General features: G+C 36.3%; 1 protein-coding gene across 3 annotated transcripts in view; it reads right to left on the reverse strand.

Moving 5' to 3' along the window:
• The window catches only part of LOC131042453 (protein ROOT INITIATION DEFECTIVE 3), a 154430-nt gene that overhangs the window by 123909 nt on the left and 16750 nt on the right, over positions 1 to 13771 (reverse strand). For 2 of the 3 annotated variants that reach the window (XM_059220330.1, XM_057975731.2), the window contains 3 exons: positions 9461 to 9574; positions 8060 to 8193; positions 7766 to 7919 (listed from right to left, as the gene is read on the reverse strand). In XM_059220330.1, the coding sequence (XP_059076313.1) occupies positions 7766 to 7909 (144 nt within the window). In that variant the 5' untranslated portion in view covers positions 7910 to 7919; positions 8060 to 8193; positions 9461 to 9574. The remainder of the gene's footprint in view (positions 1 to 7765; positions 7920 to 8059; positions 8194 to 9460; positions 9575 to 13771) is intronic. The other variant, XM_059220333.1, reaches the window with a different exon arrangement.

Here is a 13771-nt window from a genome sequence, read left to right on the forward strand (position 1 = left end):
ATATTATTGTGTATTTAAGGTTTGTTTAATATAGGGTGCATGAAAAAAGTTTTAAATCCTTAAAAATTGCTAAATTTCTTGGGTTTTTCACTTTGCCGAGTCCTGGCCGATCTGAGTCCCGAGTCCTGGCCGATCTGAGTCACCCTTGCCGAGTTCGCCCCGAGTCCAAGTCCCGTTTCTTTGATGTGGACCCATGTCTGTAACCTCTACAGGAGGATTCTTGTACTAGGTAATATTTGTAGATGACTTCTCTAGGAAAACTTGGATATATTTTTTTAAATGTAAAGAGTCTGAAGAAATCCTTATGAGGTTCAAGGAATTCAAAGCTCTCGTAGAAAAAATATCAGGGAAGAAAATCAAAACATTAAGGACAGACAATGGGAGGGAATATACTTCAGACATTTTTAAGGAGTTTTGTGTAAATGCTGAGACTAGGAGGGAGTTTACTGTACCTCATAATCCCCAACAAAATGGGGTGGCAGAAAGAAAGAATAGGACTATAGTAGAAGCTGCTAGAGCTATGATGTATGATCAAAACATAGAAACTTCATTTTGGGCTGAAGCCTCTAGGACAGTTGTCTACATCCAAAATAGATGTCCTCATTCACTTCTAGACAACAAAACACTTGAAGAAACATTCACTGGCATCAAACCTGATATAAGTCATCTAAGAATCTTTGGTTGTCCTGTCTACTTACATGTACCTAAAGAAAAGAGGTCTAAGTTAGAACCCTCAGGAAGGAAAGGAGTATTTGTAGGCTATAGTGAAACATCTAAAGCCTATAGGATATACATAACTGGTCAAAGATTAATTGAACTTAGCAGAGATGTCATTTTTTAGGAAGACATTGCTTTCAGGAGATCCAAAAGCTCTCTTGAGATAGAAGATCAAGATCCTCCTAACAATATGGAAGAGGATCATGCTCCAGAGATTCAGAGTGAGACTCCTAAAGATATTGATAGTGAAGGTCAAATTGCTCCCTTAAATGAACTCAGTAATGTAAACTAAAAGAGGCCACTTTGGGCTAGGAAGATGATTCAAGAAGCCAAGAATTATATAGCACCAAAGGGAACCTTCAGGGAAAGCAAGAGACCTCATAGATTCTCTAGTTATGTTGCCTTGATGAGTGAGATCATAAATTCAGAACCATCCTGTGTTAAAGAAGCTCTCAATCATCAAGTGTGGAAAGATGCTATGTCAAAAGAGTATCGGTCCATTATAAAAAAAGATGTCTGGGACATCGTACCAAGGCCTAAAGAAAAATCCGTTGTATCACCAAAATGGCTCTTCAAGATCAAACATGTTGTAGATGGTAGCATTGAAAAACATAAAGCCCGGTTTGTTGCCAAAGGTTTCTCTCAGAAACAGGGAATTGATTATGAAGAGACTTTTGCCCCTATTGCCCGATACACTTCAGTCATAGTCGTAATTGCTATTGCAGCATCAAAGGGATGGAAGATCCATCAAATGGATGTGAAAACTGCAATCGTGAATGGCACGATTGAGGAGGAAGTCTATCTAGAGCAACCTGAAGGATTTGTTATACATAAGGTTGAACCACATGTTTGCAGATTGAAGAAGGCTTTGTATGGACTCAAACAGGCCCCTAGAGCCTGGTATGAAAGGATTGATCACTACCTCTTGGGGTTAGGGTTTTCCAAGAATGATACAGATCCAAACCTCTACTTTAAGGTAATTGATGGTGATATGTTAATTCTTATTTTATATGTTGATGACCTGTTAATCACAGGAGAAGATCACCTAATTACCCAGTGTAAAAAGGACTTAGCTTCAGAATTTGACATGAAGGATTTGGGTATCCTACATTACTTCCTTGGATTAGAAGTTTGGCAGCAACCAGATGGCATCACTCTAAATCAGGGAAAGTATACTATTGACATTTTGAAGAGGTTTGAAATGATGGAGTGCAAACCCATGTCTACACCTATGGAAACAAATTTGCACAAATTGAAGGAAGCAGCAATAGACTCAGAATTTGTACATCCCACTCTCTACAGACAAATAATTGGATCCTTGATGTATTTGGTCAACACTAGACCTAATATTTGTTATGCAGTCAATGCACTTAACCAGTTTATGTGTGAACCAAAGGAGATACATCTTGTTGCAGCAAAACACATTCTGAGATACCTTCGAGGCTCAATTGGATATGGTCTTAGATACAAACATGTAGACCTAGATCTACATGGATACACTGACTCAGATTGGGTTGGAAGTGTGGTTGATAGGAAGAGCACATCAAGATGTTGCTTCAATTTAGGATCAGCAATGATCTCATGGATCGGTAGAAAACAATCCTTAGTTGCACAGAGCTCTATAGAAGCTGAGTACATTGTAGCCTCCATGGGAGCAAGAGAAGCAGTGTGGCTTAGGAAATTGTTTGTAGGACTGTTTGGTCAGCCCTTGAATCCTACTACCATCCATTGTGACAACCAGAGTTGCATCAAGCTTTCAGTGAATCCAGTGTTTCATGATAGATCAAAACACATTGAGATTCCTTATCACTATGTTAGAAACATGGTAGAAAGGAATGTGATACAGTTGGAGTATATTAGTACAAGTGATCAAACAGAGGACATCCTCACCAAGCCACTCTCCAAGATAAAGGTTGAACACTTTCAAGATAAACTTGGTATGGTTGAAAATGTAAATTAAATTTGAGATTGAATCTCTAATTATTTTATTTGTACTAATATTTAAAGATGTTTAATGTGTAAACTCTTTTATTGTCATGTGTGTGACTCCATGACTTCATGGGCCTCTGTGGACATTGTTGAAAGCTGACGACTTTTCAATAATGAACACTTGTATCTGATTGATATTGTGAGGTGACAACTTTACAATGATCAATTTCACTATCATGATGGATATCATGTGACTTGATATCTATGGGCATATCATGATAGTTAATATCTCTTAGACATTATGGTAGATATCATGAGACTTGATGTCATTAATAAACCATAATAACTCTGCAAGAGATCATCATGGTGGATATTATGAATCTTAATATCCGTGGATATGCGATGATCTGATATCCATTATGGCAGGCATCATGAGACGTGATGCCAAGTGCACATACCATAAAAATGGATATTTGTGAGATATGGTGAATATCATGTGACTTGATATTCTTGGTTATACCATATCTCCTAATATCACGATAACGTATCTTTCTTCCTTCACAATTAATGGATCTATTGTGTTATACTCTTGGATAGATTTTATCCTCCCTAGCTAAGAGGTAGTGTTAATGATGATAGCTTCGGTCAAATAAATATAATCATGGATGATAATTACATCATTAGAATGATTTATGATTTTGTTATATATATGTATACCATTATACATAATAATAATAATTTAGTTTATTATTATTATTACATATATTAATATACATACTGTGATAACCCTACTACCCGATGTAAACCTTATAATGATGTAATAAATTAAAAGACAATTATTAAAATGATGTAATATATTAATATATTATGGAATTAAAATGATGTAAGACAATTATCAAAATGATGGAATTAAATTATTAAATAATATTAATATATTATTTACAAGGAATAAATTATTATATTTTAAGATGGGGAAGTACATTAATATATTTAAATATATTAGAGAGGGGAATAAGTATTATATTTTAAGTTGGGAAAATACTTAGATATATTTAAGTATATTAAGATAGGCAATGTGTTTACGAGAAGGTCACGTGGACCCCCCCCCCCCCCCCCCGCGCGGGAAGTGGTGGGACGGAAGCCGCAGCATAGGCTGCGACTACTATCACACCCCTTCCCTCGGAAGGGAAGTGGTGTGACGATAGCCGCAGCCTAGGCTACGACCCGTCACACTCCTTCCCACGGAAGGGACCTCGTGGAGGGTCACGACTATCCCCCTCCACGGGTATAAAACCCATACAACCACAGGACCAAGGGGTAGCGAAGAGGATAAGAAGTCTGCTACGTGGTTAGAAAGGAAGGTCAGAAAGCTACGACAGTAGGTTACGCACAGGTTAGTCTTGTATGAATATTTGATTATACATGTTAATAAATATATATAATGAACATGATATTACATATGTCGATGAATATAAATAATGAATACTTTAATACGTATATTAATGAATATAGTAATGAACAGTCTAATACATATGTTAATGAATATAGTAATGAACAGTTTAATACATATGTTAATGAATGATTTTCAGATGTTAATGAATATGTATAGACATAGTTAATAAATACATATCAATGAATAGTTAGGAATATAAGTTAATAAATGTGAATATTTGATAATGGACATTTTTTGAATATATGTTATGGAATACATGTCAAGTTAGGGATATGTAAATGTGAATGGAAAGTAGTAATCAATTATGAAAATGTAATATAAATGTGATTATATGATGGAGGCTATAGGGAGGAAACTCCCTTAGCCTAATGGAGGGATTATGATAATCCCTGGTAGGCAGTATATACTGACTATCTATATGCATATATATGGCTTGGTTGACTAAGTTCATCCAAGAAGAGACGGATCTGGTCGGTCCCCTCTGGTAGACTTGGATGATGAGATGCATCATCCAAGGCAAGGAATTGACATATGGTCATTCCTTGGATGGCTTGGGTGTAAGGAATTACACCCAAGACAGGAATCGAATTAACCTTTGATTTCCTGGATGGCTTGGGTGTAAGAAATTACATCCAAGACAGGAATCGAATTAACCTTCGATTTCCTGGATGGCTTGGGTTTAAGAAATTACATCCAAGACAGGAATTGAATTAACCCTCGATCTCTTGGATGGCTTGGAACCAAGATGGGTTCCAAGAAGACGAGTTTCACAGCCACCTAAGGACATGTCCCAGTACTGCACTTGTATCCTTTTTATTAAATAAGAATTGAGATTAGCATTAATTAAGTAATTTAAGTTTTATTGCAAATTAGATTAGCTATATATTTATATTTTTTGTATTTCTAACAATCTGTTTTGCAGGACAGTGGTCTCTAACTAGTAGGGACATTACACATACATAAATAATCATGTTATGAATAAGCATCAATTCGATTGAATGATCAAATGGCTGATCATACATAGATCATCATTACTATTGTTCTTCCAGGTATAAATATGTGTTTATCGATCTGAATTGAATATCGTGCATGATCTAAACCCAGTCGATATTGTGTATCAACTACTTTCATTGATCTTGACTATAATTGATAATGTGTATCTATTTACTATAATCGATAATGTGTATCGATTCACAATAATCGATAATGTGTATCGATTAATGATTCATCATTTCTAACATACCGATTGTGAATTGGTTTTGTTAATGAATTGTAAACTACCGATTAGAATCGGTTTTGTTAATGAATTATAAACTACCGATTATGAATCGATATGATGTTTGCAATAATTAATGAATGGACATATCGGTGGAGAGACATGTCTCCACACGTGTGGAGACATGTCTATCCATCGATATGTCTCCTCACCCATTTATATATAATCCACGATAAATCAGTGAAAGGTTGTACAGCAATCCATTAGTACATGCCTTTGAAGATCGATCCATTCTCAACACTCAGCAATATTAACATACTTGGCGAATCAACTTACTGTGTGCATATACTATTTTATCTTTATACTTGCAGCAACCTGCAAGATTTGTAGGTTAGTAAGAGCATCATTTGTGAGACAATAAAATTAAAAGATGACTCTATTTCTATCTACTAAGAAATCTAATCTACATTAACAGTATAAAGACATCTTTTGGACACCTTGTTCAGTCCACTCACTCAACCTAATGTTGCAAAAAATTGGCAAACAAGTTGATTGGATCAAAGAGATGTATGTTGAGCTTGAGAAGATCCAAATGTTTATCACTAACCACCATATGTCACAAGTCACAAGGCAAATTTAGACAATTCTCGAGATTGGAGCTGTTGAAGGTAAGTTAATTTTAAATTTAGTTAAATAATAAAATGTTTAGTAAACCTTTTAATTTTAATTTTTTCTTATTTAGATTTTGAAATAGGTTGCTGAGACCCATTTTGCTTCCAACACACTTGTGATGAGACGAGTTTTGAAGGTTTGTGCGCCACTAGCTAGTATGTAATCAGCCCTAATTCAAGCATATGGAAGCAATCTAGCACTACAAGGGCATCAAACATTAGGAGAATGATTCTAGATGACTCTTGGTGGGATCGTGCTGAGTACCTCCTAAAGTTCACTGAGCCTATATTGAGCATGATTCGTTACACTGACATGGATAGGCCTTGTTTGGGTGAGGTATATGATGGCATCGACACAATGATTGAGAGGATTAAAGCCGTCATAAATGCAAAAGAGAGATCCAGAATTAATTATTTTCAAACAAATAAAACAAGTCATTGTGGAGAGATGGAACAAAATGACCACTCCATTGCATCTCCTTGCCTTTGCATTGAGCCTGAAGTATTATAATCAGTAAATCCTTCAAGAGAGTGACACAAGAGTTGTCCCTTTTAGAGATCCCGAAGTTGCTCAAGGGTACAAGGCAGCCAATCGTAGACTCTTTGCCCAAGACCTATGGCCCAAGGTGAGGACTGAATTCATGATTTTTTCAAGCACAAATGATTTTGGTCTTGAAGCTCTTTGGGACAAGAATAAAGTTCCTGCTCAAAGTTGGTGGTACTTCCATGGAGAAGTATACCAAAACCTACAACCTCTCGCCATCAAAGTTTTATCGCAAGTTCGTTCTTAAACTCTTAGTTATTAAAAAACATCTTCTTTCTTGTTTTTAATTTATCTCTTAACTCTGATTTCAAAATCTTGATAGGTTGCTAGTTCATCTTCATCCAAGAGGAATTAGAGCACATACTCCTTCATTCACTCAATAAAGCGCAATAGACTACACTCCAAAAAGGAGGAGGACTTGGTCTTTGTACATTCAAACTTGTGGCTCATCACACACAAAGAAAATGCCTACAAAGAAGGGGAGACAAAGCAGTGAGATATTGATCCAGAGAATGCCAAGTTGGATGAGTCAATTGCCTGCCTTGATGCACTTTGAGTTGATGACATTGATGACCATGAGCTACCTAGTGATCATGAGATTGGCTATGCTAGTATTGCTCCCAATGCTATTCCTAGTGCCAGTGCTAGTGCCACTCCCAGTGGCACTATTTGTTGTTCTTCTAATCTACCACAGCATATTGATATGGAGGATGATGATGATATTTTTGATGACCCATATGATATTTGATTAGTGATGGCTCATTGTTGTAGCTTGGCGTTATTATTTTTGAACTAAAACATTAATATGGTGGTGTATTTACTGTTTTGCTATGTTATTTGAACTAGAACTTTAATATATGATGGTGTATTTTGCTATGTTATTCGACTATTAGCATAATGGTGTATTTTGAACTTAACTACTGCTGCATATATGTATATATTTGTTTTTGTTTATATGTTTTTGTACTAACAAACGTAGAACCCCAAAAAAACTTTTGCCGAACCTGTAAACACGAACCTCAGCCCAAACCGGAACCGCCAACATAGTTTAAAAAGTGGATCCTAAGACCTTTTGGTTTGGCCTACTTTCAGTCCATTAAAAAACCAAACAATATTACTATATGTTTTGCACACTCATTTTTCTTCTCTTTTTTTCTAATTTACATATTCTGTGTCCCTGATTAATTTTTCGCTTTCAGTAGAAACTAAGTACTCATTTGATTCAGGGAGTGCACCTTGCATGTACAATCCAAAGAACAGGAAATAGCAACTGAGCTAGATCCCCCAGAGCTTATTGCAAGATCAGTTATTGAGCTTTTGTGTTCAAACCAGGAATGTAAACAAACTGAGGACATATCTTCTTGCGAATTCTCTACCATATCCAGCAAACTGCAAGCACATTGTCGAAACAACACATAAGCTATATGATTTATCAGCTAATAATGATCATGTCTAGACTCTTTGTAGATTTATGTCAATATTATTGAAGATATTTGAAAGTGAATGCAACTTTAAATAAGATAAAGTACCCAATTACAAGCCAAACATTGATTACACCATCAACTGCACCAGAGATCAGCAAAGAGTTGTCATCTGAAAATGCCAAACAACTGACAGATTTATGATGAGCTGGCAACTGTTTACATAACTTCCCATTTGCCACCTGTGAAATTCAACATGTTATGGCAGGTATCAGATTGACCACACAAGATCAAGACAAAACAGGACACGTAACTAGATAAAACCCACTGTGTAACCCATTGATTACACAATATAAATGTCCACATTATAGTATCATTGACTCAACCAAAATCCAAGCTACAGAAACTTAAAAGTGAGCCATAATAGAAACATTGAAAACATTAACATCAACAGCTTAGAAATCCATGATACAAAATACTTCATAGAATCATGGAATTATTGTCATCATCAGATGTAATGTATCATTATTTAAGTACATGAACAATGTGACTCATTAAAAATTATAAGAGAAATACTCAAAAAATGTAAAATAAATGCACAGGTGGAAAACACATCACATATGCTAGTCAGTAGCACAATGTTAAATCCATGTCTAATATAATCCCATATGTCTTATTAGTAATCATCTATTAATGCCATGCTGACAAAAAGTATCATGTTTAACTATTTTTTGTGGCTACATCTACCCCATCTAAGACTTATTGGCATCCTAAACAAGGGTCAAGAACCTAAGGGAAGGTGAGTAGTAGAATCAATAACAGGGGAAGACTTGGTCAAAGTAAGAAACATTACCTACGATAGCAATCTTATAATCAATGGAACAACTTCTCTAGAATAAACTAATGTTACACTTCTTCATTAAATTTTATAGCAGAAGGATTGTGGTTGTGCTTTGGGTTGCCCATGACAATCATCCAAAATGCCACAAGTATTTGGACAAAAAAACCCTATTAAACCTGCAAATGCTAGGAACTCCATCAATTGATGTCTTTTCAACTATCCAAAAACACTTCTTGATGTTAAATTGACATCAACCCCAAGAAAAAATATTTATCATGTAACACTTTTTCAAAATTTTCTAAAAATAACTTGAAATTGCCTTAATCTTGAAGAGATGACATCACCCCTAACGTCACTCATTTACTCATGTCATCAAAATTGCTCATAGCGAAGTCAACCCTCTCAAATCAAACTTCCTAACTTCTTATATTTTGGTATCTCTTCGATAAGAACATTGAACTTGATTTTTCTAATTGTATAAGTTTGTAAAACCAAGAAATATAACTTAAAGCACAAGCTATAGACAAGAACTTTCCAACTTGAGTGCAACAATCTCAAAATCCTCTTAAAGGAAAATATATTGGCCACAAGGAGTGATCACTACAAAACACATGACTTTGATCTATAATGAAAATGATATAGACATTCAATGCCTTAGCACAAATTACCTCCCATATGAATAATTTCCCAGAAGGCGTTCCACCAACAATATAAGATCCATCACTTGTGCATGCAAGCGGACCTATGGCCTCTATGGGATAGCTTCTATGCAAAACTTGGGCCTGCATTTAAATGGAACAAAGAGAAATGAAATTTTGAAGGATGTAAAATCCTAAAGTTTATTGTTTTTATAACCTAAAAAATAGAGTATGGATTGCTAGTCAAATATGATTTTCTATTGCATCTAAAATTTATCTCTCGTGTTCTTATGAAAAAAAGGAGATTCATGAATTTGAAACCTTTGCCTTGCATACTTTTAAACTGTTTCTTATTTATGAAAAAATTTGACATCATGGTAGACTTCATTCCCTATTTTAAAATAAGCAAAGGTTGTCATGATCATCAAACAGAATAAACACATCATCTAAGAATTAACAAAGAATGTGTAGTGTCAATAATGGAATGAACCTCAACATATATACTATTGTCATTTGACTTGTTATTCTCTACATGCCTCTGAACTCACCCTTCAAAAATTTTGTTTTAGATATCACATAAAAAATTAAGTGGGCCTGAAATAATTATTGCAAAGTAGGGATCAAAGAAACATATAAGAAAATAATATGAAGATAAACCAAACAAGACATTTCAGAGTGAAATAATCAACCTGCGTAGCATTTGAATAAGAAGAAGACAAATTAAATAAAAGAAATTATCATTCATTGTTAGTAGATGATCCACCATAGTCAATAAGACCAAGGAAAGATCCAAGAATAATTTCAAAAATTACCGTATCTCCAAAACATATTGTTATTACAAAGTAATAGAAAAGATCAAATAAAATAGATGTTAAGTGAAAATTATATTTCTGCATCCCCCGTTAATGGGGATGGAGGTGTTAAGACACTCAAAGCCAAAAACCATTTAAAATGGACATCACCACAAGAAGGATGGTATAAATTAAACTTCAACGGGGCAGCAAGAAGCAACCCGGGTACTTCTAGTGTTGGGTGTATTATTAGAGATTGGAAGGGTTTACCAAGAGGAGAGTTGGTGAAAGGGATGGATAATGAAGCTGAATTTCAAGCTTTAATATTAGGTCTGAGCCTGGTGATCAAAATGACGATTTCTAAGCTTGAAATTGAAGGGGATTCATCACTGGTTGTTAATGCTATACGATTTGATCGGCTACATTGTTGGAGGTTGGAGGCAATGTTAAGATTAGCAAAAGAATTATTAAACTATTTTCAAGAAACAAAAATCAAACATGTGTATAGGGAGGCCAATAAAGAGGCTGACCATAATTTGTCCAACAAAGCTATTGATGGAGCAATTTTTTATCAAATTTATAAAATAGATTAAGCAAATGCTCAACTGTACATGACGACAAAAGCAATTGCCCCTAGGACTCCTCTGATGTGAATTAAATTGATTAGGCAAGGGAGGACAGAACAATGATTACACATCGATGTTGGCATCCCTTGCAAGATATCAAGAGGATTTAAGTGAATATTATACGGACATCCAAGTGACTAATCATCGACTATGTAGCCTGGTCACACATTTAATAGGGTGTATCAAGCGGAGAGAATTGTTCCTCCCATATTGTATCATTTCTAGTTCCCGCAGGAATCATTAATGTAATATAGTGGGATTCTTTTCGAAATCATTGAGCGAAGGGGATGAGGCGTACAAGGTAGGTTGGCACAGGACGAATGCAATAGTAATCGACCTGTTAAATTTTTTATTTTGTGGCTTTCTCTCTAGATTGCTAAAGTTGCAAAGAGATGGCAATGTGGGCTTCCATTATTTAGATGATGGATAAACCTATGTGCCTCTCCTGTAAACAAAGACATATGTCCTTCTTGGGCAAGATTAAGGACAAGAGGCTAAAGAACATTTTCAAACCAAATCAAGAGATATTGTTGCATGCCATCAAAGGAGTCATGGATGAGCCGTTTTTGAAAATGGACCATTGCCACCAAGTTTACATATATATCTCCTCAATGTTCTTGGCAACGCTAGTGGATATGGGCAAACCATTGACATGTTAAAAGTCTATGCAAGCAACTCATGAGGAAACAACTTCTAGGGGAGTTAGACAATGTGTTGGAGATGGTCAAAGAGGGTGGTGGTATCCAGTTGCCTCAAGACTTTTATATCATCAAAATCCGTGGAAAGCCAATGGAGAAATACCCACTCATCTTCACCATTATGCACTCAGCTTTGCCATGCCATAGGCCAAATGCGGGTATGTGTGCACTCTTTTTGAAATGGTCTCTGGGAGTTGCACTGATGAAGGGGCTCGAGGGGCTGCAGGATCTCGTGAAGAATGGCTACAAGTATGAAAGCAATGGAAGTAGTGGCGAGAATGGTGGCCTGGGGTAATTTCAATATCTTCTTTTGTGGTAATTTTGTTCTCTTTCTCCATTGTACTATTTGGAGGGTGGTGTGAAAAAATCCTATAAATCTTTTGGATGGCTTTGATGTTGTCATGGGCAGCCTAGTTTCTTAAGGCTCTTTGAGCCATTAGTTTAGGATGTTTCTCTTTTGGCAATTAATGGTCTAGTTTTGGGTTTATTGGCTCGATTTGGTCCACCAATAGCCAATAGGTTAGGATGTCTGGATCTTTCCTACACCCATTTTGTGATGGAAATAGGGCAGACAACTAAGAGGGGGGGGGGAGGGGGGGGTTGAATCGATTGTCACAAATACTCACACTACTTAAACTTATTCTCAGATATGATAATTAAACATGAAAGCATATATCAGCAACACACATAACACCAAGATTTTTGATGTGGAAAACCCGGTCAAGGGAAAAACCACGATGGGAACACACCCACAATATGAGTATACTCTGTTATAAGTGTAGAAATATTACAATGAGGAATGCACATGCATTTAGGTACACTGCCTAGAGCTCATTGCTCAAAAACAAAAAGGGCTACAACCCAGGGAAGCCTCACTGCCTTACAAACAGATTCAGATCACATCCGGAAGCCATGAACTGAGAGATAGCATCTCCTTAATGAATGGTTCAGTCCCTTTGAAACACAAAATAACTTTCTCTTCTTCTTCACACTTCTCTGCCTCCAAAACATTAATACATACATACTCATCCACTCACTCATACCCATAATTACAAAGATATTACATTTATTTATACATGACATCAACCTTGGAGAAATAAACAAGGTTGGCTCAACACTCATAAAACAATTACGATGATATAGTTGTTGATCAGATACAAATTATCACATGCGGACCAAAGCAATGTCGGCTAAAACATAGCATGGACCCAAATCATCACCTTGAACACGAAACAACACCAAGAATTATACCTTGATCATCCGCAACACGCTACAAGCATCCTGTCGGCCAAAAATATGAACACTAACACATCGGAGAAAAACATCAATTACGAGATCAACGATCAATGCGGACTGCCAAAACAAAAAGGCACACAATCCAAAAACATCCACAAGCATCATGAATTACCACTGTAACATATGCACCAACACAAATTACTAGAATCACCAGCATCATCATACCGAACTTCAAGAACACTAACAACAATGACTGTCAACCAGTGTTCCACGGGCGTTGGGGACGGGGGGACGAGGGGGACGCATTTCCGGGACGGGGGGACCAAGGGCCTAAATTTGGGGACGGCGGGGGGGACGGCGGGGGGGGGGGGGTGGCGGGGTGGTGGTGCTCATATATATACATATAGTACTTGAAAAACTAGTTTTGAAAAGATGTATAACAGTATAACAGTATAAGAATTAGATTTCAAATGAAACTATAGGAAATACCAAGATTACTTAGATTAGTAATACTAATTGCTAAATGCTAAATAAAATTTGACAAATGAAATTGTCAAATTGGAGATTTCTCATTTCTATCATATGAATATCGAAAAAGGAAAACGAAAATACAAATATCTAATGCCATTGCAAAGTCTATAATAATAAAGATGATTACATAATTCATCATTACAATGAGTAGCCAAATACAAATACGTGTAGCAATAGCATTACAAAAGAGACTAGAGTCAAAGACAAAATGACAAAACTCAAAATGTAGCTAATGGAGGCCTCTAATCATCTGCGAACTCCTCCTCACTGGAACTGCTGGACTCTTGAAGATCAAGGTCCCTCAAGCTCACACCAACTAGCCCTGTATCTTAAGTGGTAGGATCATCCTCATCAATCTGTGAAGGCTCCTCTGGCTCTACATCCCATCGTGTCGCTGGACTCTCCTTGTACACGAGTGTCTTGCGGTCTATGAGACGCAAAGCACTGTGTACAGCCACA

This window comes from Cryptomeria japonica, chromosome 1 (assembly GCF_030272615.1).
Source record: "Cryptomeria japonica chromosome 1, Sugi_1.0, whole genome shotgun sequence".
NCBI classification, from domain to species: domain Eukaryota; kingdom Viridiplantae; phylum Streptophyta; class Pinopsida; order Cupressales; family Cupressaceae; genus Cryptomeria; species Cryptomeria japonica.